Source organism: Rosa rugosa, chromosome 2, assembly GCF_958449725.1.
Source record: "Rosa rugosa chromosome 2, drRosRugo1.1, whole genome shotgun sequence".
NCBI lineage: Eukaryota > Viridiplantae > Streptophyta > Magnoliopsida > Rosales > Rosaceae > Rosa > Rosa rugosa.
The window spans coordinates 65,148,890-65,176,412 of record NC_084821.1 but is presented as its reverse complement, the minus strand read 5'-3'; the positions used below and the strand labels follow the sequence as shown (position 1 = coordinate 65,176,412).

General features: G+C 37.4%; 1 protein-coding gene across 2 annotated transcripts; it reads left to right on the top strand.

The window, feature by feature from the left end:
- Nucleotides 1–17,419: 17,419 nt before the first annotated feature.
- On the top strand, nucleotides 17,420–27,311 carry LOC133729366 (alpha,alpha-trehalose-phosphate synthase [UDP-forming] 1-like). Of its 2 annotated transcripts, none has more exons than XM_062156876.1 (18): nucleotides 17,420–17,862; nucleotides 18,610–19,000; nucleotides 19,234–19,331; nucleotides 19,518–19,906; nucleotides 20,428–20,542; nucleotides 20,702–20,803; nucleotides 21,590–21,740; nucleotides 22,039–22,127; nucleotides 22,797–22,845; nucleotides 23,422–23,522; nucleotides 24,123–24,310; nucleotides 24,723–24,840; nucleotides 25,167–25,343; nucleotides 25,424–25,546; nucleotides 25,614–25,701; nucleotides 25,838–25,968; nucleotides 26,059–26,157; nucleotides 26,557–27,311. In XM_062156876.1, the coding sequence occupies exons 2-18, from the start codon at nucleotides 18,631–18,633 to the stop codon at nucleotides 27,100–27,102; spliced, it is 2,934 nt and encodes a 977-aa protein (XP_062012860.1). In that variant the 5' UTR covers nucleotides 17,420–17,862; nucleotides 18,610–18,630; the 3' UTR covers nucleotides 27,103–27,311. The 2 variants fall into 2 exon arrangements, with proteins under 2 accessions (XP_062012860.1, XP_062012861.1); XM_062156877.1 differs by lacking the exon at nucleotides 17,420–17,862 and adding an exon at nucleotides 18,030–18,492.
- The last annotated feature ends 212 nt before the right edge of the window (nucleotides 27,312–27,523 follow it).

Genomic DNA, 27,523 nt, shown 5'->3' with positions numbered 1-27,523 from the left:
GGTCAGCCTCAGATGAAAGAAACGAGGTTATTGTGAAGTTCAATGATAAGGTCAGTAACACTTCCAACCATTTAGGTGCCTAAATAGGATTGTATTAGCTTTGATGCTTTCTGAATTATAATAATTTGTTAATATGCATCAATGAAGAAACATATGTTATTGAAAAAATGTATCCAGGACATATGTTATTTTAAAAATGTATGCTAAATTTGTTTCCAATCGTTGTTAAATGGATTCTGCTATAACTTGAGTTGTCTTTGTTTTTGTCTTGGAAAGAGTCTGAAAATATCATAGCAAGTATTTTTAGGGTGCTTGTTTGACCTCTGTAAATTTCTTGAATTTATGTTAGGCACCAATATGCAAATAAAGGAATTTTGGAGCACCAACATTGATCTTCATCTCCACCACAGGTAAAAATTGCGGCTTTATAATTGATTGGGTATGAGTCAGTTTTCCTTTTGTTTATCTCATCTTAGGGAACCTAATTAATGAGCACCAGAGCTTAAACAAATAAGTAGTTGTATATGTTGGGTGCTGTTATTCTAGTGTTGGCTTTTGTATTCACACTTTCATAAAGTTTTTGGAACCAAAACTGTGGAATTTATCTATGCAGATACTATGACTTGATTAATCCTATAATGTGCATCTCCCCTGTCCAAAATAGAAGCTGATAGCTAAAATGCAAGCAAGGGATAACATAGAGGTATTTAGTGAGCCAATTAGCTTTCTGTTATTACAAATGATTAGTATTGGAAATTTGGGATTACTGAGTAGATTTAGATTTACTTCAGTTTTAATGTCTTGATATATACCTACAAGCCTCATGAATTCTTGGTTTCATTTCGATAGGGCAATCGAGCTGTTGTAGAAATCCAATTTGCAGATTATATTTTTCCTGCTTTTGATCAGTCATGAATCACTTCCTAAGTTCCTATACTAGGTTTTATCATATACACTCACATTGATGACTAATTGAGGGACTCAAACTTTCCAGATTGTCAATGAAGCTACAAAATTCAGATACCCAAGTGGAAACCAATTTAATTGTGGAGGTGAAAACTTCACTTGTTTCATTGCTTTGAAGCTTACTTACGCCAGTCCTCTTGTTATTGTTCATGATCAGTTCCTTGTATAACTTCTTAGGCTTAACCATAACAGTGCCCTAGGGTGTTGTAGGCCATGGTGGACATTACCACTCACAATCTCCTAAAGCTTTTTTCTGTCATGCTTCTAGTATCAAAGTAAGTCTCATCCTAATTGAGATATTTTGCATGATATTTAGGGTTTGAGTGAGTGATAAATGCATTTTCCCACAAGTAAACAGCTCAACTAATTGAAATCATGGGATTTTACATTTCAACAGTAACATCTTACAAGTATCCAGCTGCACAAATGGTATTGTTGTTATTGCTTTTTTTTTTTGGTATGAGATTGGAAACTTGGTTTCTATTATTCAATAGGCTAGATTACATTCCAAGCCAAATCTAAATAGCAATGCCTAAGTACTTGAGTGTAGCAGCAGACTATTAATTACATTTTTCAAAAACTTTCATAAGAGCAACAATTTTCTAGTATATATCTTGTTTCGCATCTACTTTAACTTATCAATTCAGGTATGCTGTCAAGGCATGACTATATTGTTATGTTGCTCATGGATAGTGTGGCACTGTGGCTTTTGATGTAGGAGTACTGTATACAGCTTCTTGAAACAAGTTGATGTGGTGGCAGAAGCAGGAAAAAAAAAAAAAAAGCAGCAAGAGCAAGCATTAGTCGTGGCCGAAGTGGGCAAGCAATCATAAATAGTCCAACAAACACTAATCCATTTCTAGCACACTAATGTTTTTGTCCCTGATGCAATGTTAAACAATAAATTGTCACCGATTCATGATTTTGTGGAACAATGACTAATACGAGTTGTATCTTGGTGGTTCCAATGTATTTTTGAATTTTAAAATATGGGTTGGAGTATTATCTTCATTTGATTGTTTTTTATTTCCATTTGATCACTACTGTTCATTAGGTCAAATGGATGTTTAAATGATCATACAACAGATTTCTCGTATATCAGACAATGGTTTTTTCAAAAAATAAGTCTTCTACTTTACTCTCACACAACAGAAAACGCTAGAACTCCGTTGTCTGACAAGTCTTAACAAACAACGGATTTAAACAAGTTCTGTTGTCTGAAGGTAGCATCTCAAGTGTCGCGCAGGGTTGCACCTGGCATCTGTCGAGCTATCACACAACAGTTATAACACATAACCGTTGCCTGTGTCTTTCTTAGACAACTATGTTCCACCGTTGTCTGAATTTTCAACAGACAACGGCTCGCTCTACAACGGTGGCACTCCAAATCACACAACAGTTTTCTTCTGTCGTCTGATAAGGTTTTTGGCATAGTGTTTCCAACACTATATATACCATTGTCTTCTACCTCCCTAGAAATTTCCCAATTACCGTCAAACAATATCGTTAGGATCAGGCCATGACCAACAATGACCTGCCCTATGCAAGTATTGGCTGGTATATATATATTTTGTTTTTCATGGTAGATCTCCAACTAGCTAGTTCTCCTCGGCACGCCACCACCCTATAATTTAAAGTACCATTTTTCCTCTTGTATAATTAATAATTTTAGGCTTTCTATCTCCATGAACGAGAACGAAGAGCCCAGTAATTAATAGAGAAATTTTATTAACACATCCCTAAATACTTAATACACATTCTAATTTTTTTACATTTAAAATCAGATTATATGGGTAAATGAAATGACTGAAAAGACATTCATATTAGAAAAGGAACTATAATTGGAATATGTTTAATAACTTTTAATATTGTTATAAATTCAAGTTGAAATCTTTGTCATGAGTTCATGACAAGCTTGATTATTAGCAATTATGCATTACAAAATTCTTATGATCGATCATATTGTTTCTTGGTAATTAATAGAAAGAAAATAAAACCTAGTATGATATATATAAACCCTAATTGGAATCTTCTTCTACAAGCTTGACTAGCAATTTTGCATTACAAAATCCTTAGAGCATCTTTAGCAGACTCTCTATTGTGGCTCCTTAGCTATTTTGGAGAGCATGTTTAGCTTTTTATCTATTTTAGCAGCTGCACCAGACTCCTAAGTGGCTCTCTATTATAACTTTTAGCTATCTCGCTCCTAAATATAGAGAGCGGGATGAGGCTCTCTATAATTTAAAACATTCCTTTTAAGTTATTTTATGTAATTTATAAATACATTTAAACTATTTAATATTCATTTAAAAAATAATATAAATTCAAAACTAGCTAAAATAGAGAGCATTGATGCAGACGTAATTCTAAAGTGGCTAGCTAAAATGACTTTTTAGCTACTTTAGCTAAAATGACTTTTTAGCTACTTGGCTAGCATTGCTAAAGATGCTCTTACGATTGTATATGTTGTTTCATGATAACTAATGGAGAGAAAATAATAACAATGTAGTTATAAACCTAGTTGGATCCTCTTCATATGTTCTTGATTATTTTTCAACAATTTTGACTACCAGCAATTTTGAATAACAAAATTGTTAAGATTGTACAGGTCTCATGATACTAATTGAAAGAAAATTAAAATTATTATGATGATTCTAATAATTAAATGCATTTAAATTCATTATGATATATATAGAATGTTGTGATTATGATAAATTTTAGCATGATGATTTTAATATTGATTTATATATAGTGATTATGATTTGAGGATAATTTAGGTAGTTTGAGTGGTGTATTTAATAAAATGATAGAATAAGAAATCAAATGGGTGATGTATTAAGTAAGAGGTGTGTATTAAGTATTTAGGGATGTGTGAATAAAATTTCCCTAATTAATATTTACAAACAAGAGAAAATCGGAATAAGAAAAGGGACAATAAAAAGAAGAAGGTAATGATTTCAGTAGTTTTTCTTTTAAGGGCAAAATTGGATTTTAAAACTAATAAAAAAAATGGGAGGTCAACATACCAATTTAGAACATCTTTAGCAATGCTAGCTATTTTTGAGTTAAATTTTAGCTAAAGTAGCTAAAAAGTCATTTTGGCTAGCCATTTTAGAAATACGTCTGCTTCAGTGCTCTCTATTCTAACTGTTTTGAATTTATATTATTTTTTAAATGAAGATTAAATAGTTTAAATATATTTATATGTTGGGTTAAATACTAGTTACTACCCTGTGGTTTAGGTCCAAAATCAATTCGGTCCCTGGACTTCTAATTTCATCAAAAATACCCCTGTACTTTCAATTTTGATCTAATAGGTCCAATTCGTTAATATTCTCTTATGAGTTCAAGTTATAGTTGGATTATTTGTTGAAAAACTATTTATTTGATAGATTTCTAATAGTGGAACTCACTCCTAAATTGACTATGCAGGCCACCTCAACACCATATCATAAAATATAGGCCATATATGAGCCACGTCAACAAGTTAAATGACTCAATTGTCGGAAGACTAACAAATTGGACCTATTAGATCAAAATTGAAAGTGCAGGGGTGCTCTTGATGAAATTAGAAGTTCAGGGACTGAATTGATTTTGGACCCAAACTACAGGGTAGTAATCAGTATTTAGCCCTTATATGTTATATAAAATAACTCAATATGAATGTTTTTTAAATTATAGAGAGTCTTCCTTTCTCTTAAACCCTAGAGGACGCCGTGGTCTGTGCTATAACCTGTCCGGCTTCGCCTTGGTACCGGTGATGGCCTTTGGCCTAGCCGGCGCATGTAGGGTGAGGCCGGACGGGTGATTTGTTTCAGGTAGATCTCCCAAAGCTCGAGGGTTTGGATCGATCTGTGTTCTGGCACTTTCTGGGTCGAAACGAATGGTTGCGTCGGGGAAGCGAGCTGGGGTTGGAACTGGCCTTCGCTGGATCGGAGCGGCGTCTGTTGGCGCACGATGGTCGGCCGGCCGGTTGGTGCAGATCGAAGGTTGGCTGAGATCGATGGCGTGATAAGGCGATCGATCCTGATTCAATTGCAGGGGGGTCCAGATCCCGGCTGTGCTAGGTGATCTGCGTTGCTTGGAGTTGTCCGGCGTTGGTTGGACGGCGACGAAGGCGTGAGGGTGGCCCAACACCAGTGGTGGGATGGCGGTTCTGGTGGCGGGGCAACCAGCTGTTGCGTTGGGCTGGGAAGGCTGGACACGTTGCTGATGTGGCCTTTTGGGCTTGAAGGCTGCAAATGGGCCGGTTCTGGGCTAGAGATGGGGGTTGGGTTCACTTCGTGGGCTTAGCCCAATTTTATTTTCCTTTACTTAGTATTATTTTCAATAATTCCTTTTTTTTGAAAGGACAGTTAGGCACTTTTTGTGCACCTAGCGGCTTGCTATTTTTTAGTGAGCATTAGTCTACATAGCTATGGTTTCTTTTTACACCAAGTTAATGAATCTCCTGGAGTACCACAATTGAGTGCATTGACGAAGGGAGATTCAAGATAGTTTTCTTTGTGTACGCTGAGATTTGTAGTTATGTAGGCTCGTAAAAGTCAAATGAGCTTCATTGTACTAGTGGATGGTACCCGTATTTCCTTAACTGCTTGACCACTGATTTAGGGTACAAGCATATAGGGCTTATTTGTATGTGCTGTTCTGGCTTTGGGATTAAATGAAATCTCTATTACTCTGTCAAAAAAAAAAAATTATAGAGAGTCTCATCTCGCTCTCTATATTTAAGAGCAAGATAACTAAAAGTTATAATAGAGAGTCACTTAGAAGTCTGGTGCAGTAAGTAAATATATAAAAAACTAAACATGCTCTCCAAAATAGCTAAAGAGCAAAAATAAAGAGTCTGCTAAAGATGCTCTTAGGAGGTATGAATAGAAGCACTCAACATATTTTTCACAAAAATAAAAAAGATAAAAGTGGAGCAGTTTAGTTATGCACGCTTATAATGTGTGCTTGTGCCTTTTACTTTTATATTAATTAGTTGGCTTCACTAAACGGTGCGTACCTTAGTTTTTGGCTCTAATTCTAATTTATAATATTAAATACTATTGTAGAGAAACTAAAATTGAGAGGAAATCACTGTGTATTCTCATTGATAATAGGGGCCTCTTTATATAGAGGATTACAATGCATAGAGTCTGAATCATACAAGGAAAGATAATCTCTAGATTCTTCTAATTAAACCCTATTACCACTAGGTCAAGTAACCTAGAGTTTGGGCCAAACACAAATTAGGGTTTTACTTGAACACTCCCCCTTGTGTTGCCCAAACGAGGTGCTTCTCTCGTTGCCTCATTAAAAACCTTGCCGAGTAACAAAAACCCAGTGGGAAAAAAATAACCTCGGTCGAAGGGGAAAAAGAGCACAACACACCCTTCACGTTTCGAGACCATACATGTAAACATCTCCCCCTGATGACAACAGTCATGGGAGTTCGGATAACTTCCGCAAACGATGCTACCAACATGTTTCTCGAAAGTGGAATTGAGGCAATGACTTAGTGAGCAAGCCTGCCACACTGTCCTCAGATTGAACCTAGTTCACTTTGATCTTGAGGAAAGTATGTTGTTGCTGATTATCCTTGGTGTTGTCGCTTTTGATGTAGCCTTGCTTCATTTATACAAAACAAGCAGCATTATCCTAAATGCTCGTAGGCTCATCTGTGGTAGACTTCAAACCACAATTGTTCGAACATGCGTAATTATGGATCTAATCCATATACATTCACGAACCTCTTCGTGAAGAGCAATGATCTCTGCATTGTTCGAAGACATAGCGACTAGGGTCTGTTCTGTAGACCTCCAAGATATCATGGTCTTTACCCATGGTGAACACTTAACCACTTTGGGAATGACCTTTGTATGGGTCAGAGAGATACCCAATATCAGCAAAACCATCCAAAACACATGTTGTTTTGGGATGGGGATAATGGACGCAGGCCAGTGTTGGCGGCGTTCCTGGTGTGTGATGGGTCCGAATCCATCATCTCTCTGTAGGGATAGAACAAGCCCATATCAATCGTACATCTCAAGTACCGAAAAATATCTTTTACACCAATCCTAATGGCGTCGCGTTGGCGCAGAGCTATACCTTAGCTAACAAGTTCATGGCAAATGAGATTTCCGGTATTGTGCATTGAGCTAGGTACAATAATGCGCCTATTGTACTTAACTAGGGCATTTCTGCCCCTAGCGCATCTTCGTCATCATCCTTCGAACGAAGAGCATCCTTTTCAGGATCAAGACTACGGACGATCATGGGGGTGCTTGAAGGCTTGACCTTGTCAAAATGCCTAAGCATCTATCAACACGATGCTCAAGTTCCAAACCGAGACATAATCGTGTTCTCCCATAATCCTTCATCTCAAAATCGGATTTCAAGTGTTCAGCGGTTTTCCTTAACTCTTTAAGGGCTTCCAATGAAGATCATGTCCAACATGAACCGCGATAGAATCCGAAACTTGTTATGGAAACGCGTGGGCATATCCATTCATGTATATTTACTTTAGTGAGCGTTTCAACCTCTTTGTAAACGCGCTCCGTGGTCTAGAGCCACTTGACTTGGGTAAATGAAGTTCACCATGAACCTTCATGTAGATTCCGTATCTAGATCCCTATAGAGATACGTAGTGACCACATTTGTAAGCTGCATGTTCAGTTATTCGGAAACTACCAAACTGATAGGGTAGTGGAGTGCAATGACATCCATTACGAGAGAATATGTCTCATCGTCGTCGATTCCAGGGCGTTTTGTGAGAAGCCTTGCCCCATAAGGCGAGATTGCCATCTCTTTTTCTCATCACGCTTTCTAACGAAGACCCATTAGTCAATAGGTTTTATGTCAGGAGGTGTTGGCATTACTGGCTCAAAAAACCTTCCTCTTCGTTAGAGAATCCATCTTAACCTGAATCACATCTTTCCATTTAGGCCAAATCTCTCTACGTTGGCATTCATTCATCAACGGAGCATGGTTCGATATCATCTGACTCAACAAACTCATGCGCAACGAAATGCGCAACTACATCATCAATTATGATGGAGTTTCTATCCCACGTCTCATGTACACTAGTGTAATTTTCATAGAGCTCTATATTCTCAGGAATAGGGTTATAGGGTTCTAACGTTGAGGCGTCCCCCAACGATAACCATAACCCGGAAGATTCTCATGAGACGGATTTTGAGTGTCGATGATCAAAGGATTGGAATGTGCCAAAGTATCATTCGAACTCACGGGCCTCCCACGCATCCTAGCTGGGGCCATGACCTATAATGCCAGAGTGCCACTCTCTTTGGCATTGGCGTCATGCCTACCTCTATGTAGGGTGGCGCTACGTCCTCTCGTAGGGACGTCCATCCTTGCAGGTATGTTTGCAGCATATTTGTGTGATCTCGTCACTTTAGTAGGGATCGAGATGAGACATAGTGGGGACAGGCCACGACAATTCCTGTCGTTCCTGCTGAACATCTGTGTTCTTATCTCCCCCTAACGACGGGAAGACTGTCTCATCAAAGTGACATCCGCAAATCTAGCGGTAAGGAGATCGCCATGCAAGGGCATTAAGTGGCGGACGATTGTTGGAGTCTCAAATCCAATTGAGTTGCTCATTCGTCTGTAAGGACCCATTATAGAGCGCTGTGGCGACGCAATTGGCACATAAATGACACACTCAAATATGCATAAGTACGATATTTGTACCCAGTCACTAGCTGTAACGCAGAGGTAGATTGAGTGGTAGTGGGTCGTAGTCGAATTAGCATAGCTGCATGCGATATTGCATCACCCCAAGCGAATATAAGGAGGTTGGTGTGCATTACCAATGTCCGGACTACCATCGTAGTCGTTTCCGCGAGACCATTTGGGTGTGCTCATGGGAATATGATGTCCAATATCAGTCCCAAATGCAATAACTATCGAAAGTCTTCGATGTAAACTCACTAGCATAGTCAAATCCAATTGACTGAATAGGATGATTCGGGGAGTGAGCCCGTTGTCATATGATGTGTGCTAGGAGTGTTTCATAAGCAGCATTACAAGTGGACAATGGCACAACACGTGACCAGTGTGTTTGCATGTCAACCAACATCATGAGATATTTAAACGTCCGCAAGTTGGGTGAATCAGTCCAGAGAATCTCTACGGATTCTATGTAAGAACATAATGAGTATTGTCATATCCTTTGCATAGGACGGTCTCAGTCCTAATTTCCCTAAGGAACAGGCTTTGTAAAATGAGCGAGAGGCCTTAGAATCAACCAATGAGGATTTTGGTCGGGCCTAAGCGTCTGTAACACTATTAGAAGCAAAATATGTGACTACATCTCCCATCATGGCGTTGGGGCCATGGAAATAGCATGTATGGCGTCATGGACACTGGGAGGAACAATCATGGCGTCATGTCCATGGTTGGCGTCACTTATGGCGTCATCACGAGGGACTTGGGCGGCCCAATGCGTCCCAAGACAGCTGCAGCACCAGATGTTGCGGTGGCTGTTGTCTAATTTAGTCCTGGAATCAATTTTCGATTCTAGCTTCTTCTCACTCTGAAGAATGGATATCCGTGTGAAGTGTTTAATAGACTGATCATCATATCATGACTAGGATGACCTATCCTGTCATGACAAAGCCAATATGTGTCTAAATCCAAGAGATCTTCTCTCATAACTTTTATTGGATTAATAGCTCGAATAGAGTCCACTAGAGAGACACACAAACTTCTCTAAGATGCGCCTTTGTTCGCAATCATTAGAGGTATTGCAAAGGAACTCATTTCTGTTCTCTACATGCGTTTCTGCATGGAATCTGTTGGCTATTCATAGGTACGATTTTCCCTAGGAGCGTAGAGAGTATTAGTGACAGTAATCAAGGTGCCATTTGACAAAGGGAACTTGGGATATTCCATGTCCTTTAATTAATTCTTGATGGCCCAGCCATCGTAGTCACAAAGTAACATGCTCATGAATCAAAATTGAGTCATAATGAAAAGAACTCAAAATTTTATTCATAAGCCAATGGAGTACATCATTGTCTCTTAATCATTAGGAGAATCTAATCCAAATGCTAGCTAATGCAAAACAATGGTAGTCGTCTAACTTCTTTCGGTAATTCCAAAATAAATGTGACCAGGTGAGTAGAGAGATGTCGGTGGAGCAAGGCTCGCTTAAGTACCACTAATCTCAAAACCTTCCTAGACATCACATTTACGTTGAGTACGCCTACTTTGAAGAAAGACAAAAGCATTGGCATCTACTACAAAAATGATATGGCAATTGCCTACATCTCTTGGAAAATAAAGACTTAAATAGAATTGGCGATCTATTGATCCCAGCCAGATTTGTAGTCTTGAACCCTTCACTCTAGATCATCTTCTTGATCTTCTTGTTCCACATAGTAAGCTTCTCTTGCTTCACAATATGCTTTGTAGGCGGTGACTATTTCTTCACGAGCTCTACAAATGTGTGCCCAATGATCAGACACTCCACATCGAGAACATACATCTCTTTGCTCAAACTACATTGATTGAGGCGCTTTGAAAGCGTCATTTAGATAGCTCTTAGTGTTGGTGGCGCCACCAACATGGCCAGAGGCGTTGCCTCCCTCTCTCTTTCCACGTTGACCTCTTCGGTTCCGTGTTCGCCTATATTGGCGGTTAACTTCCCAAGTAGAGCAATTATATGGACCAGAACGTCCAGAAGTATCCCTAAGGTTAGGGTTTCGCTCTTGGCGCCTTCTCTTAGGGGCGCGACTATAATTGGATTCCGGAATATGCTCTATTTCCACGGATCTCGAATTATAGTTCTTCACAAGGATGTTGTCATGCTTTTCAGCGACATTCATAGCTCCAATGAGCTCATGAAACCTTGTGATCCGTCCTGCAGTAACATCGATTCGATAGTTCTTGGCAACCATCAATGCAGAGACGAGGAAGGTAGAGAGAGTCTTCTCAATCAACATCGCATCTGTGATCTCTTTACCACAGAATTCCACTAAGGATTTAATGCGAAGTGCTTCCGAGTTGTAGTCAAGAACTGACTTGAAATCTCAGAAGCGGAGGCTATGCCATCTCACTTCTAGGTCAGGAAGCAGGGAGTCATGGACGTTGCCAAATCTTTCTTCGAGTGAAACCCACAGCCTTCTGGGGTCTTCTTCATTCATACACTCGTACTGGAGCGAATCATCCATATGACGAGTCATTAGGATGATGGCTTTCGCCTTATTTGCCTCTAAGGCTGCTCTATTTGCTTCCAAAGCTTGAGCTTGCTCAACAGTTAGCACGTCCTGGCTAGGCTCGAGAATCGTATTCAAGATTCCATCGGCCTTGAGATGCTGGCGGATATCACGAACCCACCTGTGATATTCAGAGCCAGTTGTTCCCAATGGAGAAAAGTCCAATTTGTTCAGGTTACTCATCCTGAAAGAGAACAAGAAAAGGGTTAGTTTCGGAGCGGAAAAAGCTACCACGAAAATATATAAAATTTCTGAGCGTAGTCGCTTCCAAGAAATTAGGAATTTCCGAGCGTAGTCGCTTCCAAGAAATTCGATTCCAAGAGGGATTGGATTAGATCGAAACAATGATGCAAGTGGTCGATCATAAATTCTCTACAAACTCTAAGTTTGGAGATCTCAACAAGCTCCAAGCTTGGAGTGAGCACGAACCCCCACAGTTCGGCTTAATTAGGTCTCCCCTATGAAGAAGAAAAGGGGGGTTGCAAGTCCCCGAAAAAAAAGAGAAATTGAATTAAAAACTCTAAAAAAACGGGAACGTTTAGTAAAAAATACCTCGAAATAGGTCGACGGAAAATTTGACCGAAAAAGTGGTCGGAAAAAGTCGCCGGAAATGGCCGGAAATCTGGCCGGCGGTCGTTGACTGCTGACTACTGACCGAGCTGACGTGGCAGTGAGGTCCGTGATGACGTGGCAGTAGGGTCCTGATGCTGACGCGGCAGTGGGTCCCTGGGTGCTGACGTGGCAGTGGGGTCTGAAGCTGACGTGGCAGTGGGTCCTGGAAGCTGACGTGGCGGTGGGCCTTGCGTCAGTGGGCCTCTGCCTTGGGCTTGGTCTTGGGCTTCTTTTCCTTTCCCCCTTTTTTTTTTTTTTTTTTTTCTTTTATTCTCTTCTTCTTTTCTGCCGGTTCACGTAGTTTTAGGCCGATTTTTGAACGTTTTCTTCCGGTTCCTGAAACTTCAGATCAGTGGGCTTCTTCTATCAAAATTTGGTGGAAATTGGAGGTCCGAAAGATGGTGAACCGGTGGAATATTTGCTGCGAGTTGTATGGAGCTTCAGGTGGCCGGTTCGGTAGGTTTCCGGCCGGTTCTTGGGGTGCCGCCGCCGGTTCTGGATTCCTGGAATCGAGTTCTTCAAGGTATGGGGTGGAGGCAGAAAAGGCTTCAAGGTTTTGTATTCGGATTCAAGGTTTTTAGTTTCTTGAATCAGGGTTTGGCTATTTGTTTCAGGGTTAGGGCTTCGTGCTGATAACGTGTTGTAGAGAAACTGAAATTAAGAGGAAATCACTGTGTATTCTCATTGATAATAGGAGCCTCTTTATATAGAGGATTACAATGCATAGAGTCTGAATCATACAAGGAAAGATAATCTCTAGATTCTTCTAATTAAACCCTATTACCACTAGGTTAATTAACCTAGAGTTTGGACCAAACACAAATTAGGGTTTTACTTGAACAAATACAAAATTATTTATTTATTTTTTATATGAAAAATTTTATTGAATTTCTTTTATAATTTTTCAAAGTTGTAAAGCAACAAAGTTCATAAAAATATTCGTTTGATAGTTTAGTGTTCTGAAATATCAGGCTTATTTCAGTGGTAGTATATTCTCAACCAACTGAACACTTTTCTCTTCTTGGTTTCCAACTTTCCACATACACAGAAGAAGTGAAGAGGAAGGTGTTCATGTGGCTGAACACAGCCCGTAACCCTGAAAGACTGAGACACTCTGGTAGTCTGGTTGATAGTGAATGTATATATATGACATGTTTCATATACGTAGTCACATATTGTAGTGTCCTTGATGAATAAAATGCTATGCATTTCAATTGTTGCTCTAAACAAACCAATAAGATGAGATGAGGTTATCTCCAATTCTTCATCTCCCTACCACCCTTTACTGGTTTTCGTTTTTGTGGTTTGAGATTTATTTCTGGACAACGATGATGATAGATACATCTATATGAGTATGGGATTTGATTGGATAACTAATGACCTATTTTGGAAGAGGTTTATATTGTGCACATAGTTTTGTGGTCCAATATGAAGCATAACCTCATGTTATGAATCCATCTCTTGAATGCATGATAGATGAATGCCCTATGGAGTTTGCACTCCTGCTCATTGTTTAACGAAATAAGAAACGAAAGTCATTTCTCAATTTTTTTCTAACGTCCCAATTATCGGGTTTTAAGAACATGAATATTGAAAATACTAACTAAATAGTTCGATTAAGTTAAGCTCGATTTATGAGTCAAAACCAACTGAATTTGATTCGAATTGAGTGAGTCAGATTGATCTCTCAATTCATACCATCACATGTGCATGATTCATATCGTCATTTGATATGGAAAAAAAAAGGTTCTAAATTGACAACAGCTTCGTTCAACATTATAAAAAGAAATATCAGTTAGATAATTATATAAATTATCGCGATAATTTTGGAATCTAGCTTTTGTTTTTACAACGACAGCAAGAGAATATCTATGTCAAGTGCCATTATAGGCTTATGGCTAAAATCATTTCTAGATCAAGTACGCACGTACAACTGTTAATTGAAAAGTAGATGATAATGACCTGAGATAAGGGTATCTTCCATTTTCACACGTTGAAGTCGTGACAGCACAAATGCATGATATCTCGATCAGTATACACTTGATTCCATATTTTAAAGCTCTGTGTTTTATGTTTTAGAGAATGTTTTACTCGAAATAGTTAATCGTCTCTTGAATCATAGTTATTAAAATACGAAAGGTGTATAATATAAAAAAAAAAACCTGTATATAATATATATATATATATATATATATATATATATATATATATATATATATTCGGACAATTTTGTTGAAAAGTTCAACAAAATATCTTTAGTTAGTTAATTAATTAAAATTAAAATTTTAAAACATTAATCAATATTAATTTTTGTTCGATAATTTGTGTAAAATATGGAAAAGCTTAGAATATCATGTATAATACTTTTGGATTCAAAAATACATGAAATTTAATGATTTCTTTTTATAAATACAAAATACGGAAGAATTTTTGAAAAATATGTTAATATCTGTATTATATGCATACTAACTATGCTTTGAATATCTGATAAAACAACAAAAAAAAAAATATGCTTTGAATAATGTAATACTACAAATTATCCATAGCATCAATATCCATATGTAATATCGCATATGTTGAGGATACGATATAATCTTCAATTTTTTTAATTTCTTGATCTATAAGAATTTTGTTGTTTTCAATCCCAAAAAAAAAAAAAAATCAATAAAGATCTAAAAACAGTGACCACTACAGATAGAACTATCCTTTAAAGCTTTAAGAATATGAGAATGATAGCTAGGAAGTCATATACATGAAAACGAAAAATCTATATCTTTACTAGATGCCTTATTTTGGTCATCCATTAGAAGCCGTCCTTCACAATCTCAAAGAAAACTCGTGGTTGAATTTAGTTTGAAATATTGAATAGTCATACTCTTTAATCTCCACTAAAAGACCAAATGACATTCTGGTGATATGATTTTCATTAACCACTTAGTAAAAGGATCTCCAACAGACTAACTATTTAACAAAATAATAGAAAATTTGACTAATTTTAAGATAACTTACCACTCCAACAAAGTACTTAAATAGAAGTAAAATTCAACTTTTGCTAATATCTCTAGCTAGATTAGCTAGAGAGGGAAATAAAAGAACAAAACGCTAAACACTTTATGTTCTTTTTTTTTTAGTTTAACTTAAAACTAGCTAACATTGCTTGAACAGAAGTAAAAAATTTGTTAGGTTCATCTAACTTTTAGACAATCTAGCTGAACAAAATTACTTATATTATTGGAGATGCTTCTATCCTTTTCGTTCCCATTTCCATTATCACGAGTTTTTACTATTCAAAATATGATATAAGACGAAACTACATGCCCTAAGCTCGATGCAGTCTACAACCAGTGATCTGTGACCCATTTTTCATGTCGTGTTTCAAATGGGACGGACCCATGCTTACACTTAAGCTAGCTTTTTAATTTTTAATTTTGGAGTTTATTTATTTTTTCCCTTAAAATATAATCTCCAAATTATTGTGTATAATTCTGGCCCATTTTTTGCGCCATTTTTTTTTGAACCAAACATCAATTTCATTCATACTCAAGCCAGAATGGCACGGATACATACCTTCCCTTGCCATACCAAGGACAAGTTTAGGACGTGGTATGCTAGCACCACTCATTAGACAACCAGTGCTCACTTATTCAGCGAGCCTATGAAACTATGAACATACATAGTAAAATAGGCACAAAATAAAAAAAACAAAAGTGCATAGCCTAAAAACATAGGGTTGGGCCAAGGGCCTAAACCCTAGCCCAAATAGCAAAGGACTAGAGCAGAACCCTAGCCCAAATTAGCTATGGACTAGAGCAGAACCCTAGCCCAAATTAGCTATGGACTAGGGCAGACCCCAGCCCAAACAGTTCCAGCCCAAGAGGGAGTCCACCAAGGAATGCACCAGGCCCATCATTGGTTCGGCCAGTCCACCGTGTCCTTTCCACCACACCGTCGTACCGCACTCGTCCGGTCAAGGTCCGCCTGACCCACGTCGCTGCGGCACCGCGCCCACCTTGCCACGCCCTCTCCGGCGATCGAAGCCGTGCACAGCCAACGCCGCCGCAACATGCAGCAGCACAGAAGACCCATCTCTGCAGGCCCTGCAACCGCACAGCCATCAATCGGGATCCATGGCCACCGTCGATCCCAAAAAACCAGCAGCATGAATCGACGACCGGCCTCGTGAAGCACGCGCACCCCTCGCACCCTACCAGCCGAACTTTCGGATGGAAACCTCGAGCCAAAACCCTTCGACAAACCCAGGGGCATTAGATCTCCCGTCCGGCAGCAAAACCATGACGACGGTGTAGCAGGAGGCTAGTCCCGACGCCGGCCGCCGCCGGACGAGAAGGAGATGGCAACCGAGGGTCTTAGGGTTTCCCGAGGGTGTTAGAGAGAATATAGAGTGGGTTAGATACACTGTTTTTTGTTCAGTGACCACAACCCATTTTTTGCGCCATAGTTAGTCTAATAAGGAACATATATTATATGAGAAAAATACGTATGTATATTATTCGGCCAATTTCATCTAATAGTTTATTAAAAAATCGGCAAAGGATTCTAAATTCATTAATTAATTAATCTTTAAATTCTAAAATATTTAACTTTTATTTATATTTGTTTAATAATATGTGTAACATATGAAAAGAAGAACACAAAAAATCATATAATACATGAGTAATGTTTTTGGATTCAAAAGTACGAAATTCCCTTTTAAAAATACAAAATGAGAAAATATTTTTTAAAAATATGTCGACCACATGTATTATTCCCATATTAAACGAGAAATTACTAACTGAAAGAGCAATACCTTTAGTGCAGCTCAACCCATTTAGGCTCCGTTTGGGATTGCTTCGCTTTTAAAAAAAATAAGCTTTTGTTCAAAATTTTAGATTTTATTGTGTTTGGTGAATAAATAAAAAACAGCTTTAATTGAAAGTTATAAGTCACTGGCATCAGATTTTAGAAGCAGCGTAGAGGTTGCTTTTAGAAGTTGTTGTGGATTAAAACACACTCTGCAGTTATTTTATGTACTGACAACACTTTTAAAAATATTATTTACCAAACACGAAACTGTTTTAATTCACAGCTGATTATTCTCACAACACAGCAGCAGCAGTTTTTTTTAAAAGTCACAGCAATCCCAAACTAGCCCTTACTTGCTTTTGTGTTTGTGGAGTCTTTTAGCCCAATTTTCTAAGGTGGATGAGGATGCTAAATATACTCATCGATTATCGACAACCATCAGTTTCTTGTGCACGTTCTTATAAGAGAAAGAAATAAGAGATTTATGGTGAAAGAGTACATAGTTAGTACTCTTTGTCATTTATATATGTGTGGAGATAAATTGTCAACTACAAATCCCCACTTATTCTCAAACTATAGTTAAACAATCATTAAAAACTTAACAACATGAACAAAACTCTAACTTCCTGCCTTAAAACAAGAGGGTTGTGTTGGACTGAAAAATGGTTTATTGAACTCTTGAAGAAAGGTACAACCCAAAAATTAATGAGAGAAAAATGTTGTGGGGTCTATATACATACACAAATACTATACATAGTTTGCTGGTAGCTCTAAGCAAAGCAGTAGTGTTCTGAGTGCCTTATAGGCCTATATAAAGTGAGCTTCCAAATTATTTTTAGAATGTAATGCTCGGTGTTATCTGCATGGCCAGAAGAAACAAGCAATGCTCTGTGCCTCTCTCTCTTTCGTTTCGGTGACTACACCTCCTTTATTATTTTTCTTTGGATAAAATCTTCCCACATAAAATCCAATCGTCTTCATCACAATCTGATCATCATCAACATTTTTGTATGAGATTTTTCTGCATCTTTTTGGTGACCACAGCCACTCCCCAAAATATCGGCTTTGGCCAACTTGCCTCTCTCTCTCTCTCTCTCTCACCTATCCATTTATATACCCCTTCTTCTTCTACAAGAACCAAATTAAGCACAAGGGTCAGAGAGCTTATTGGGACTGTAAAGTTTTCATCTTGATAAAGTTTTGGTCTTGAATGTGAAACTCTCAGAGTACCCATCAACAGAGATCTGCATTCTGCGTAAGACTCCTTCATTGGGTTTCTTTTGTTTTCTCCATTGATCAATTTTCTTGGGTTCTTGGTATTGTCTGCACCAATGTGTTTTTTTCTTTTTTCAGGGGATTTTTGGGTTGTTTTTTATTGTTCTTGTCGTGACATGGGTTTTTTTTTTTTTCGCTTCAAGAATGATGTTTAATCTTTGGTGTGTTGTGTAGTGACTGTTACTATTAAATTTCATTGCTTTACTGTAGAGAAATAAGATGATGATATAAATGTTGAAGCTTTAGGATTGATCACGAAGCTTTTACCTATGCAATTACTTGAATTCTGGATAATGGGCCTAGTTTAAGTTTAACTTTCTTGTTTCATTTACTTTTTACAATCTTGATTTTTACTGTTTACTGATATTCATTGGAAGTTTCAGTTTCACAGTATCTGAATTACTGCAGTATCTTCCTCTGCAGCAATTTTGTTGTTTCTTGGTTCAGAATTATATCCTACTGTATGATATTTCCCACATGAACAAAAGAAAACAAGGGTTGGATTGGAAATGGTTAGAAATATGTACTATAAATTGATAAGTGTCATCTGAGACTCACACTCAACATATATGATGCATGAAGTGGTTTCCACTTTGAATTATCTTTTAAGGTAAAGTGGTTGAGTGTAAGTAATCTGCTAGGAAGCTTGTAGCTTGAGAGTTGATGTACAACGTCAATGAATAGATGAATATTGTTGGAATGACCTATAACACTTTGTGAACTGCAGCCTTTTCTGCAGGACAATCATATGCCAGGAAACAAGTATAACTGCAATCCCTCCACACCCAGAAGTAGATTGGAAAGGCTTCTCAGGGAAAGAGAGCTAAGGAGATCAAATCTTGCTTCACAACCGAATGAAGATGCAAACAGACATGCAGAACTGAGTGAATATTTTCTTACTGACGGCGAAAATTTAGCTCTCTCTGGTGATGAAGATTTTGCAGATGGGGTTGCAGCAGCAAGACCTTTTGTTGATGGATGTGAACGGCAAGAGGGACGACCTTATAAACAACGGTTATTGGTTGTAGCCAACAGGTTACCTGTCTCTGCAGTTAGGAAGGGTGAAGACTCATGGCAGCTTGAAATAAGTGTAGGAGGGCTAGTGAGTGCACTTTTAGGTAAAGGATAATTCATCTTGCCTTATCCCTTTGTTTTCAGTACATCTGTGTTTTTGTTTTAGTGGCCCTTTCTTTAGGCACATGATAAGGTGTATGTTTTGTTCTTTTGGTATCAGATAAGGTATATATGTTGTTGACATCATTTGTTTTTCTTCATTCCAACTCACAAAAAGAAAATGTGTTAATTTTTTCTCATTCAAATGCTCAATTAACCCCTTGTTATTTTTTTGAAGGTGTGAAGGAGTTTGATGCCAGATGGATTGGTTGGGCTGGTGTAAATGTACCTGATAGTGTTGGACAAAAAGCACTGACTAAAGCTTTAGCTGAAAAGGTTCAAATCTCTTAGTCTCGTCTTACCTCAAAATATTTGACAATGATCCAGTCCCACCCCTAACCCCCTTCCTCCATACCTCAGAACACAGACAAACTGGCATGCAGTGCACTCACCACACGCAATCTGTTTGATTTTGTATTAAACTATTAAAGGAGAAAAGATTAAACTTTTTTTTTATTGCAGAGGTGCATCCCAGTGTTTCTTGATGAAGAAATTGTTCATCAATATTACAATGGTTATTGCAACAACATCTTGTGGCCTCTTTTCCACTATCTTGGACTTCCACAAGAAGACCGCCTTGCAACCACCCGGAGTTTCCAATCGCAGTTTGATGCATATAAGAAGGCAAACCAAATGTTTGCTGATGTTGTAAATGAACACTACGAGGATGGAGATGTTGTTTGGTGCCATGATTACCACCTAATGTTTCTTCCTAAATGTCTAAAAGAACATAACAGCAAGATGAAAGTTGGTTGGTTTCTCCATACACCTTTTCCTTCATCAGAAATACATAGGACACTGCCATCTCGATCAGAACTATTGAGATCCGTTCTTGCTGCCGATTTGGTTGGGTATGTCATGTATTTTTTTTAGTTATTTCTGTTGCATACTCTGTTATACTATTATATAGGTACTTATTTGACCATTAAGGTTTAATATCAAAAGTTCTCCAGGTTTGATCTTGGAAATGTGATTTGGGTTTGGTGGTAAAACTGTTGTAGTGATGACATCTAAGGCCTCATTTGAAGTCTCTAAAGGAGCTTGAATGAAGCTCTAACTTATGATCATGTTAATCACACCCTTTCTAAGCGTTCATAGTTAATGAATTGAAAGCAGTGGATGTAAACTCTAGCTGAGCGATCCTTTTTGTCAGGAATCGTAATATCACCTACTTTAATTCTGAAAACTAATAGCCCTTATACACCATAGCAGATCATAATAATGAGCCTATTTTTCCTGCTTATTAACAGATTAAGCTTTGACACATGACAAATGTTCTCCATATTCTGCTGTGGAATATGTTCTGTAAGTTGCCATCTTATGCTATGTCTCAAGAGCTTATAGTACTGATGGGTGGACTTTTCATTTCCAGATTCCATACATATGATTATGCAAGGCATTTTGTTAGTGCTTGTACTCGTATTCTGGGTTTAGAGGGTACACCTGAAGGAGTAGAGGATCAAGGAAAGCTGACTCGTGTAGCTGCGGTATGTGTAATCAGAAAAATTTACCTGTGACTTTTTCAATCCCCTTATTTTTTATGTGTTTATCAGCACATAATTTTTAAATTTTTTTTTTTTTTTATCAAGAGTTCCTTTACTTGGTGAATCCTCATGATGCTCATTTCTTTTCACTTTGAAACTTAGTTTCCAATTGGGATAGACTCGGACCGATTTATTCGAGCTCTAGAACTCCCTCAAGTCCAGGAACACATGAAAGAATTGAAGGAAAGATTTGCTGGCAGAAAGGTAAGATCGGATTAAATTTTCATTAAGAGTTGAAAGCACCATTTTGTAGTTTTTTATTTTATATCTAAACTCCTATGTAATCTAAATAGTAAGTTCTGCACCTTAGTTCTTAGCATGCTTCTTAATGTGCTAATGTTTAGATATGATTGTAAACTAGCTTCCTTTGTCTTGTGTTCAATTCTTTCGTCTCTTTAATCAATGTAAATTGTAAATTGTATTGCTGATAACGATAGGCTAATCACAAGTACAGTTGGCTGCTCTCTCTCTCACTCTCTCTCTCTTTCTCTCACACACACACACATGCACACACAAAACAAAATCTCATCTGATTATCCTTTTATTAAACTACTCTGTTTGCTTAATGGATTCACCTGCATCTCTCTCTCTCTCTCTCTCTCTCTCTCTCTCTCTCTCTCTCTCTCTCTATATATATATATATATATATATATATATATATATATATATATATATATATATATATATATCCATGGTTTTGAAATTTAGTTTGTATACCACTTTGTCATTACTAAATTGCTCTCTCTTAATAGTTTCTTTTTCTTAGTATCAGGTGTTTTGTCTCCAATGGTGAAAATTTTTTCTGTAGATGTTGTTATTTGTCATTGTTAAGATTTGGGTGGTAGTTTCACAGGTTCATGGTTCTTTTGTCCAGATGAATTTTTTCTATGTCAATTTTTCCAGATTTGAGTCCATATTCTTCCTTTATTCGCTTTTACTAGTTTATTTAATTTTCCAAATACTTAAATGTTCCAATTCAACTGTGTGCAGGTAATGTTGGGTGTTGATCGCCTTGATATGATTAAGGGAATTCCTCAAAAAATTTTGGCATTTGAAAAATTCCTTGAGGAAAATCTGAATTGGCGTGATAAAGTAGTCTTGCTGCAAATTGCTGTACCAACAAGAACCGATGTGCCTGAGTGTAGGTTCCTTTTCAATATATACTACTTACTTCAGTTACTTGACATAGAAGATGAACGTTATACCTTCCAATTTTGTTCCCGTATTTTGTTTTGGTTAGGTTTATGGCTGATCATATAATTTCATATGATCAGGATTGTGAAGTCATTTCATTTGGCATATAGTGTTTGCTCATGAAGTCCTTCCTCTTTCTCTTCTCCATTCATGAAGTCCATCATTTGATAGTCCTATTTCACTTAAGATGTACTATCAGCTTGCAGAGTCTAATATTGTTCTATACAATGCTGTTTCACTCACAGACCAGAAGCTCACTAGCCAGGTTCATGAGATTGTGGGACGCATTAATGGGAGGTTTGGAACTCTTACTGCTGTTCCAATACACCATCTGGTTTGTTCTTATCTTCTTGACCTTTTGTTTTAATTCAGTCAGACTAAGCTCTTTCACAATAGTTTATGTACAATTGAACAAACGACTTTGTTGATTGGCTATATGGGATTTAAACTATAAAATTGTGTTCTGGATGCAAGATATGGAAATTCAATACAGATAATAGTGTTTCTAGAAATTCAAATACACAAGTACTGCCATGTATCAAGGTTGAAGACATGGACTAGCCTCTCCGAACTTGCTAACTTGTTGATGAGGCTTTCAAAACTTTTCCCTTTCTTTGTGCATTAATATATGGTGGTTGCTTGCGACAAACTGACAATTGCAGTAATATTGGGACTAGACAAAACTTTTTTTTTTTTTTTTAGTTGTAAATATATAGTTTAGAGTTGAAGTCCAAAGTCCAACCCCAGCCTTTTCTTTGGCAACAGCATAGATACTTAACTTATTATTATAAGATGTTTGCATCATGCTTTTTATTATAAGATGTTTGCATCATGCTTACATATCCAGGGAAATCTGACTTCTCTAGTTTTTAATTTTTTTTAACATTTTTAGATTAACTTTTATGTAGGATTTGTGTACTATAGCATCTTTAATTAGACTTCTGGATTTTTCACAAGTGATACATATATATGAAGATTTCTAATACATCTTCTTCATTTACAGGACCGATCTCTTGACTTTCACGCATTATGTGCACTATATGCTGTTACTGGTACTTATTTTTCTGGCTTAAAATTTACAGCATTAACCATTATTGTCTTTATGATAATCCTGAAATGCCGAATCTTTTGATAAAAACTAATAGATAACCTTCTTCAGCTTCAATATGAGTTGGATGATATTTTCCAATTTTATCGTTTATCGCCAGTCAAAGCCACAAAAAAAAAAAAAAAAAAAAAAAAAAAAAAAACTGATTTTGACAACAGAACACACATTAACTTTCCCATTTTTGGGTAATAATTGTTGATTAGAATTTAGTGAAGCATCAGTTACTGATGGTTTAATAAGCACCGCACTTCCTGAAAAAAATAGACGTATTTACATGCATGTTCTTCTGGACCGAACTTGAAATAGAGAGGGCCAGTTACAGTGGGCTAAACAACTGGAAATGGAAACAATCTTCTTGTCCTCATGCATGAACATAATTCATCTACATATTTAAGCGCTTCATAACTTTGAATCAATAGGCTAGCAATCAGTATGGAAATATATATCCAGCCCAGCTTTTTTTTGTATAATTACTAAGAAGCTATCAGTAACCAGAATTTGCAATATATATTATTTTCAGATGTAGCGCTTGTTACATCTTTAAGGGATGGGATGAATCTTGTGAGCTATGAGTTTGTTGCTTGTCAAGCTTCCAAGAAAGGGGTTCTCATTCTAAGCGAGGTAACTAAAACTCTGATGTGCATTTTTTTTAATTATATATTAAATGTTTTTTCATCCAATGATGTATATTGCTATAATTAGAAGAAGAAAAAAAAGAGTAAAAACAAAACCTAGATTTTTGTTTGATCCTGCACACAGACAATGTTATAAATCTGATATGTGGTTATATGTTCCAAGTGAAATGACACAAAACAATTCAGAGAGACCAAAAAAGAAATTACAGAGAGAGAGAGATCCATATGGCGGCTTCCAGTGGCATGTAGACTGTAATCATCCCGATTAAAGTAATCACAAAGTTAGGCATCATGTTAGGCTTACATTTTTGTAAGTTTAATGCAGTTGTTTATTTTTCAATATTTCCTACCCTTCCTTGAGAGAAGAATAGAGAACACAGATTTGATTAAGTACCAAATTCTTGAAATTTTAGTGAAGTTTCTGTACAGTTGGAAGAGAAAATGGTTTTAGAGCTTCTTGTTATAGACATCACAAAGTCCTCTACTATTATGAGTATGGACATTAAACTTATCAAGTTGCAGTCACTCTAACCATTATAATTCGTTAAGTTGTGAAATCTGTTCTAATCACGCTGTTCATATCTAGTTTGCAGGTGCAGCACAGTCCCTTGGTGCTGGTGCTATATTGGTGAACCCGTGGAATATCACAGAAGTAGCTGCTTCCATAGGTTATGCTTTGAATATGCCAGCTGATGAAAGGGAAAAGCGTCACCATCATAACTTCATGCATGTAACAACTCACACATCTCAAGAGTGGGCTGCAACCTTTGTAAGGTGCTGATCATATCATGGTCATATTAGATATCTGGTTTGTTATACCATGCCTCATGTTCGTGTATCTCCTTCTGAACAAATTCACTATGCTTTTTTACAAGTTTAAGCACTGGTGAAAGTGCAGACTTCTTTTCCAGGTTTAACCAAAATAACTGCTTTGTGAAAACTAATGTTGGCAGTTCTTTTGTTTGGACTGATCCAGTTATAGTGTTGATTCATAATTGGATCCACCGAATAAAAAAATTTCAAATATTTAATCAGGAGGAGGTTTACACACTATAAAAATGAAGATATAAGGGATACAGATGTCTAATTCAAATATAGTTGTTCTGCTATCTCATAGCTTTTTTACTTTGTTTCCTTCCCCTTTTCTTCAGGGTCATGCTCAATGGTGAATTTTTCTTTTATGTAGTGAACTCAATGATACTATTGTTGAAGCTCAACTAAGGACGAGACAAGTTCCTCCTTTACTTCCTATCAAAGGATCAGTTGATCGCTATTTTCAATCAAGCAATCGATTACTTATACTGGTATGCTATTTTTTCATACTAGAAGTTGAGTAAGCTATTGAAGAGTTTAAGTATGATATTGGTATAAGTAAATAACTGTGTGTGTGTGTGTGTGTGTTGCTAGAGAAAACTTGATGTCTACATGTACGAGTTCAAACGCTTGATACAATGTCAGCGTTATATTTTTTGTCAATTAAGAAATTTCTGTCAATTTTTTTCACAATTTGACTCCAACTTGAAATTGCTGAAGCTAGCAATTAAAGTTTGAAGTACTGGAGGAAGCAGTTTCTTGGTCCCAACTTAAGAGTTATCTCATCATGTTCATTGTCTCTGTTTCTCCATTACAGGGATTTAATGCCACTTTAACTGAACCAAAGGATAGCCTCGGGAGAAGGGGTGGTCAAATTAGAGAAATGGAACTTAAATTGCACCCAGATCTCAAGGAACCCTTGAAAAAGCTTTGTGATGACTCAAAGACAACAATTGTTGTCCTTAGTGGAAGTGATAGAAGCGTCTTGGATTATGTACGGTAGCCTTCCCTCAGTGACGCTTTATTTCTGGCATCTTGCATGTTATGCTTTGGGACTGATGACTTCTTATACAGAACTTTGGTGACTACAACATGTGGTTGGCAGCAGAAAATGGGATGTTCTTGCGTCTTACAACGGGAGAATGGATGACAACTATGCCAGAAAATTTAAATATGGATTGGGTTGACAGCGTAAAGGTTTGTATTACAATTCATTATCTTCTGTTTCCAAATTAAAATTTCTGATATATGTTCATGATTTCAGCATGTCTTTGAGTACTTCACCGAGAGAACCCCACGATCGCATTTTGAGCTTCGTGAAACCTCACTTGTATGGAACTACAAATATGCAGGTAGCACAGAATACAAGTTATTGTTTTTCTTCTTTTTGTAGTGTTTCTAACTTTTAGTTAATGATAATGCATTACTGCTGCAGTTTTGATTCATAAATTATATATATTAACTCCATCACTATGTCCATATTATTAGATATTGAGTTTGGAAGACTCCAAGCCAGGGATCTGCTGCAGCATCTTTGGACAGGCCCAATCTCGAATGCATCTGTCGATGTTGTCCAAGGTGGTCGGTCTGTGGAGGTTCGAGCAGTTGGTGTTACAAAGGTACGTTATTCTAACTAGATGGAAGTCCTAGATTCTATGTTTTGGATCTATCACAAGAACCTCCTGTTTGTTGTTTCCATGTTCGATCAGGGTGCAGCTATTGACCGTATATTAGGAGAAATTGTTCATAACAAAGGCATGAAAGCACCAATTGATTATGTTTTATGTATTGGCCACTTTCTACCAAAGGTGTGTTTCTTCTTGACTTCTCAACCAAGTCATCATCCTTAGAGATAAGTTTTCAACAGTGAGCATTTTGATTGGAAGGAATTTTGCATATATTTTCCATATGCATCTTTTGAACACGTTCCTTCATACTCACTCTTTGAGCACATATTACGCAATATATGAAGGCTGAGAGTTTGTTCATTACGTTAGTGGTATCTTTGCTCCAAAAGCTATGATATAAGAAAGACTGCCTGCATATGTTTGCTCCCTGGCTAATTCGAACATTGCAGTTCATTATTATCATAATTAGCTTCTTGATGATAATATCAGAATCATAGCATGCATACACATGCAACACATACATCATCCTTGAGTGTGATGATGGATATGTGACGTAATGCCATGGACTGATTGCTGTAGGACGAAGATCTCTATACATTCTTTGAACCAGAGCTTCCTTGTGAGGTACCAGTGCAAACTATTCCTCGACCCACATCGGTACCAACTCCTGTCAACCCGTCTTTGCCCAAGATTTCAACAGGTAAAAGTGGTTCGAAGGGATCCCGCCTTAAGAAGCAACGATCGTTGTCAACTTTAGAAAAGAGAGCTAATATTGGAATTGTGAATGCTTGGAGGCCAACATTAATGCGAGATAGAATGTCTCTGCATGAAGGTTCTTCTGTGCTTGACCTCAAGGGTGACAACTACTTCTCTTGTGCTGTTGGGAGAAAGCGATCCAGTGCAAGATATCTACTTAAATCGTCAGACGATGTCGTTACTCTTTTAAAAGAGCTCGCTGAAGGTGGAGAACCAATGCCAGTCGACTCGGAAAGTGAAGCAATGCCTCTCAACTCAGACGGTGTAGCAGTGGCTCTCGACTCAGAAGGTGTAGCACTGCCTCTCGACTCAGAAGGTGTAGTGCCTCTCAACTCAGAAGTTGGAGAACAAAGCACTGAGAATATCTAGATAGCATCATATTTCTGTGACATTGATCGAAAAATTTCTTTCACAAGTACATACAAATTCCTTGAACAATTTCAGACCCGCGGGACTTTGTTTTGTAGGTAGAAAACCAAAAAGTGCACATATGAGATGTTCAGGTTACATTCTTCAATACATTTTACCCAAAGAAACAAAGAGTAAAGTTCAAATCATAATGTTCAAAATTTTGCCAATATTCTTATTGTTTGGTTGCTTTTATTTTTTTCCTTTGCAAAATGATCATTCTGCATAGTAGGTCAGCTCTTCAAAGGCCAATCAACATACCTATAGGCTCAATCTCTTTCAAACTTTTCCCATCTTCTTTGACTATGGAGAAGGTAAAGGTATCTAAGACCAAGTAAAGCAGTGAGGAATATTTTGATACCACAACTCCATAGTGGAGTAG

Excerpts from the sequence above, each read along its gene's own strand:
- LOC133729366 (XM_062156876.1), top strand. The coding sequence starts at position 18,631 with ATGCCAGGAAACAAGTATAACTGCAATCCCTCCACACCCAGAAGTAGA. Across the intron at positions 21,741-22,038 it reads AAGAACCGATGTGCCTGAGT|ACCAGAAGCTCACTAGCCAG; the intron begins GTAGGTTCCTTT and ends TTTCACTCACAG. Across the intron at positions 24,841-25,166 it reads GCAATCGATTACTTATACTG|GGATTTAATGCCACTTTAAC; the intron begins GTATGCTATTTT and ends TCTCCATTACAG.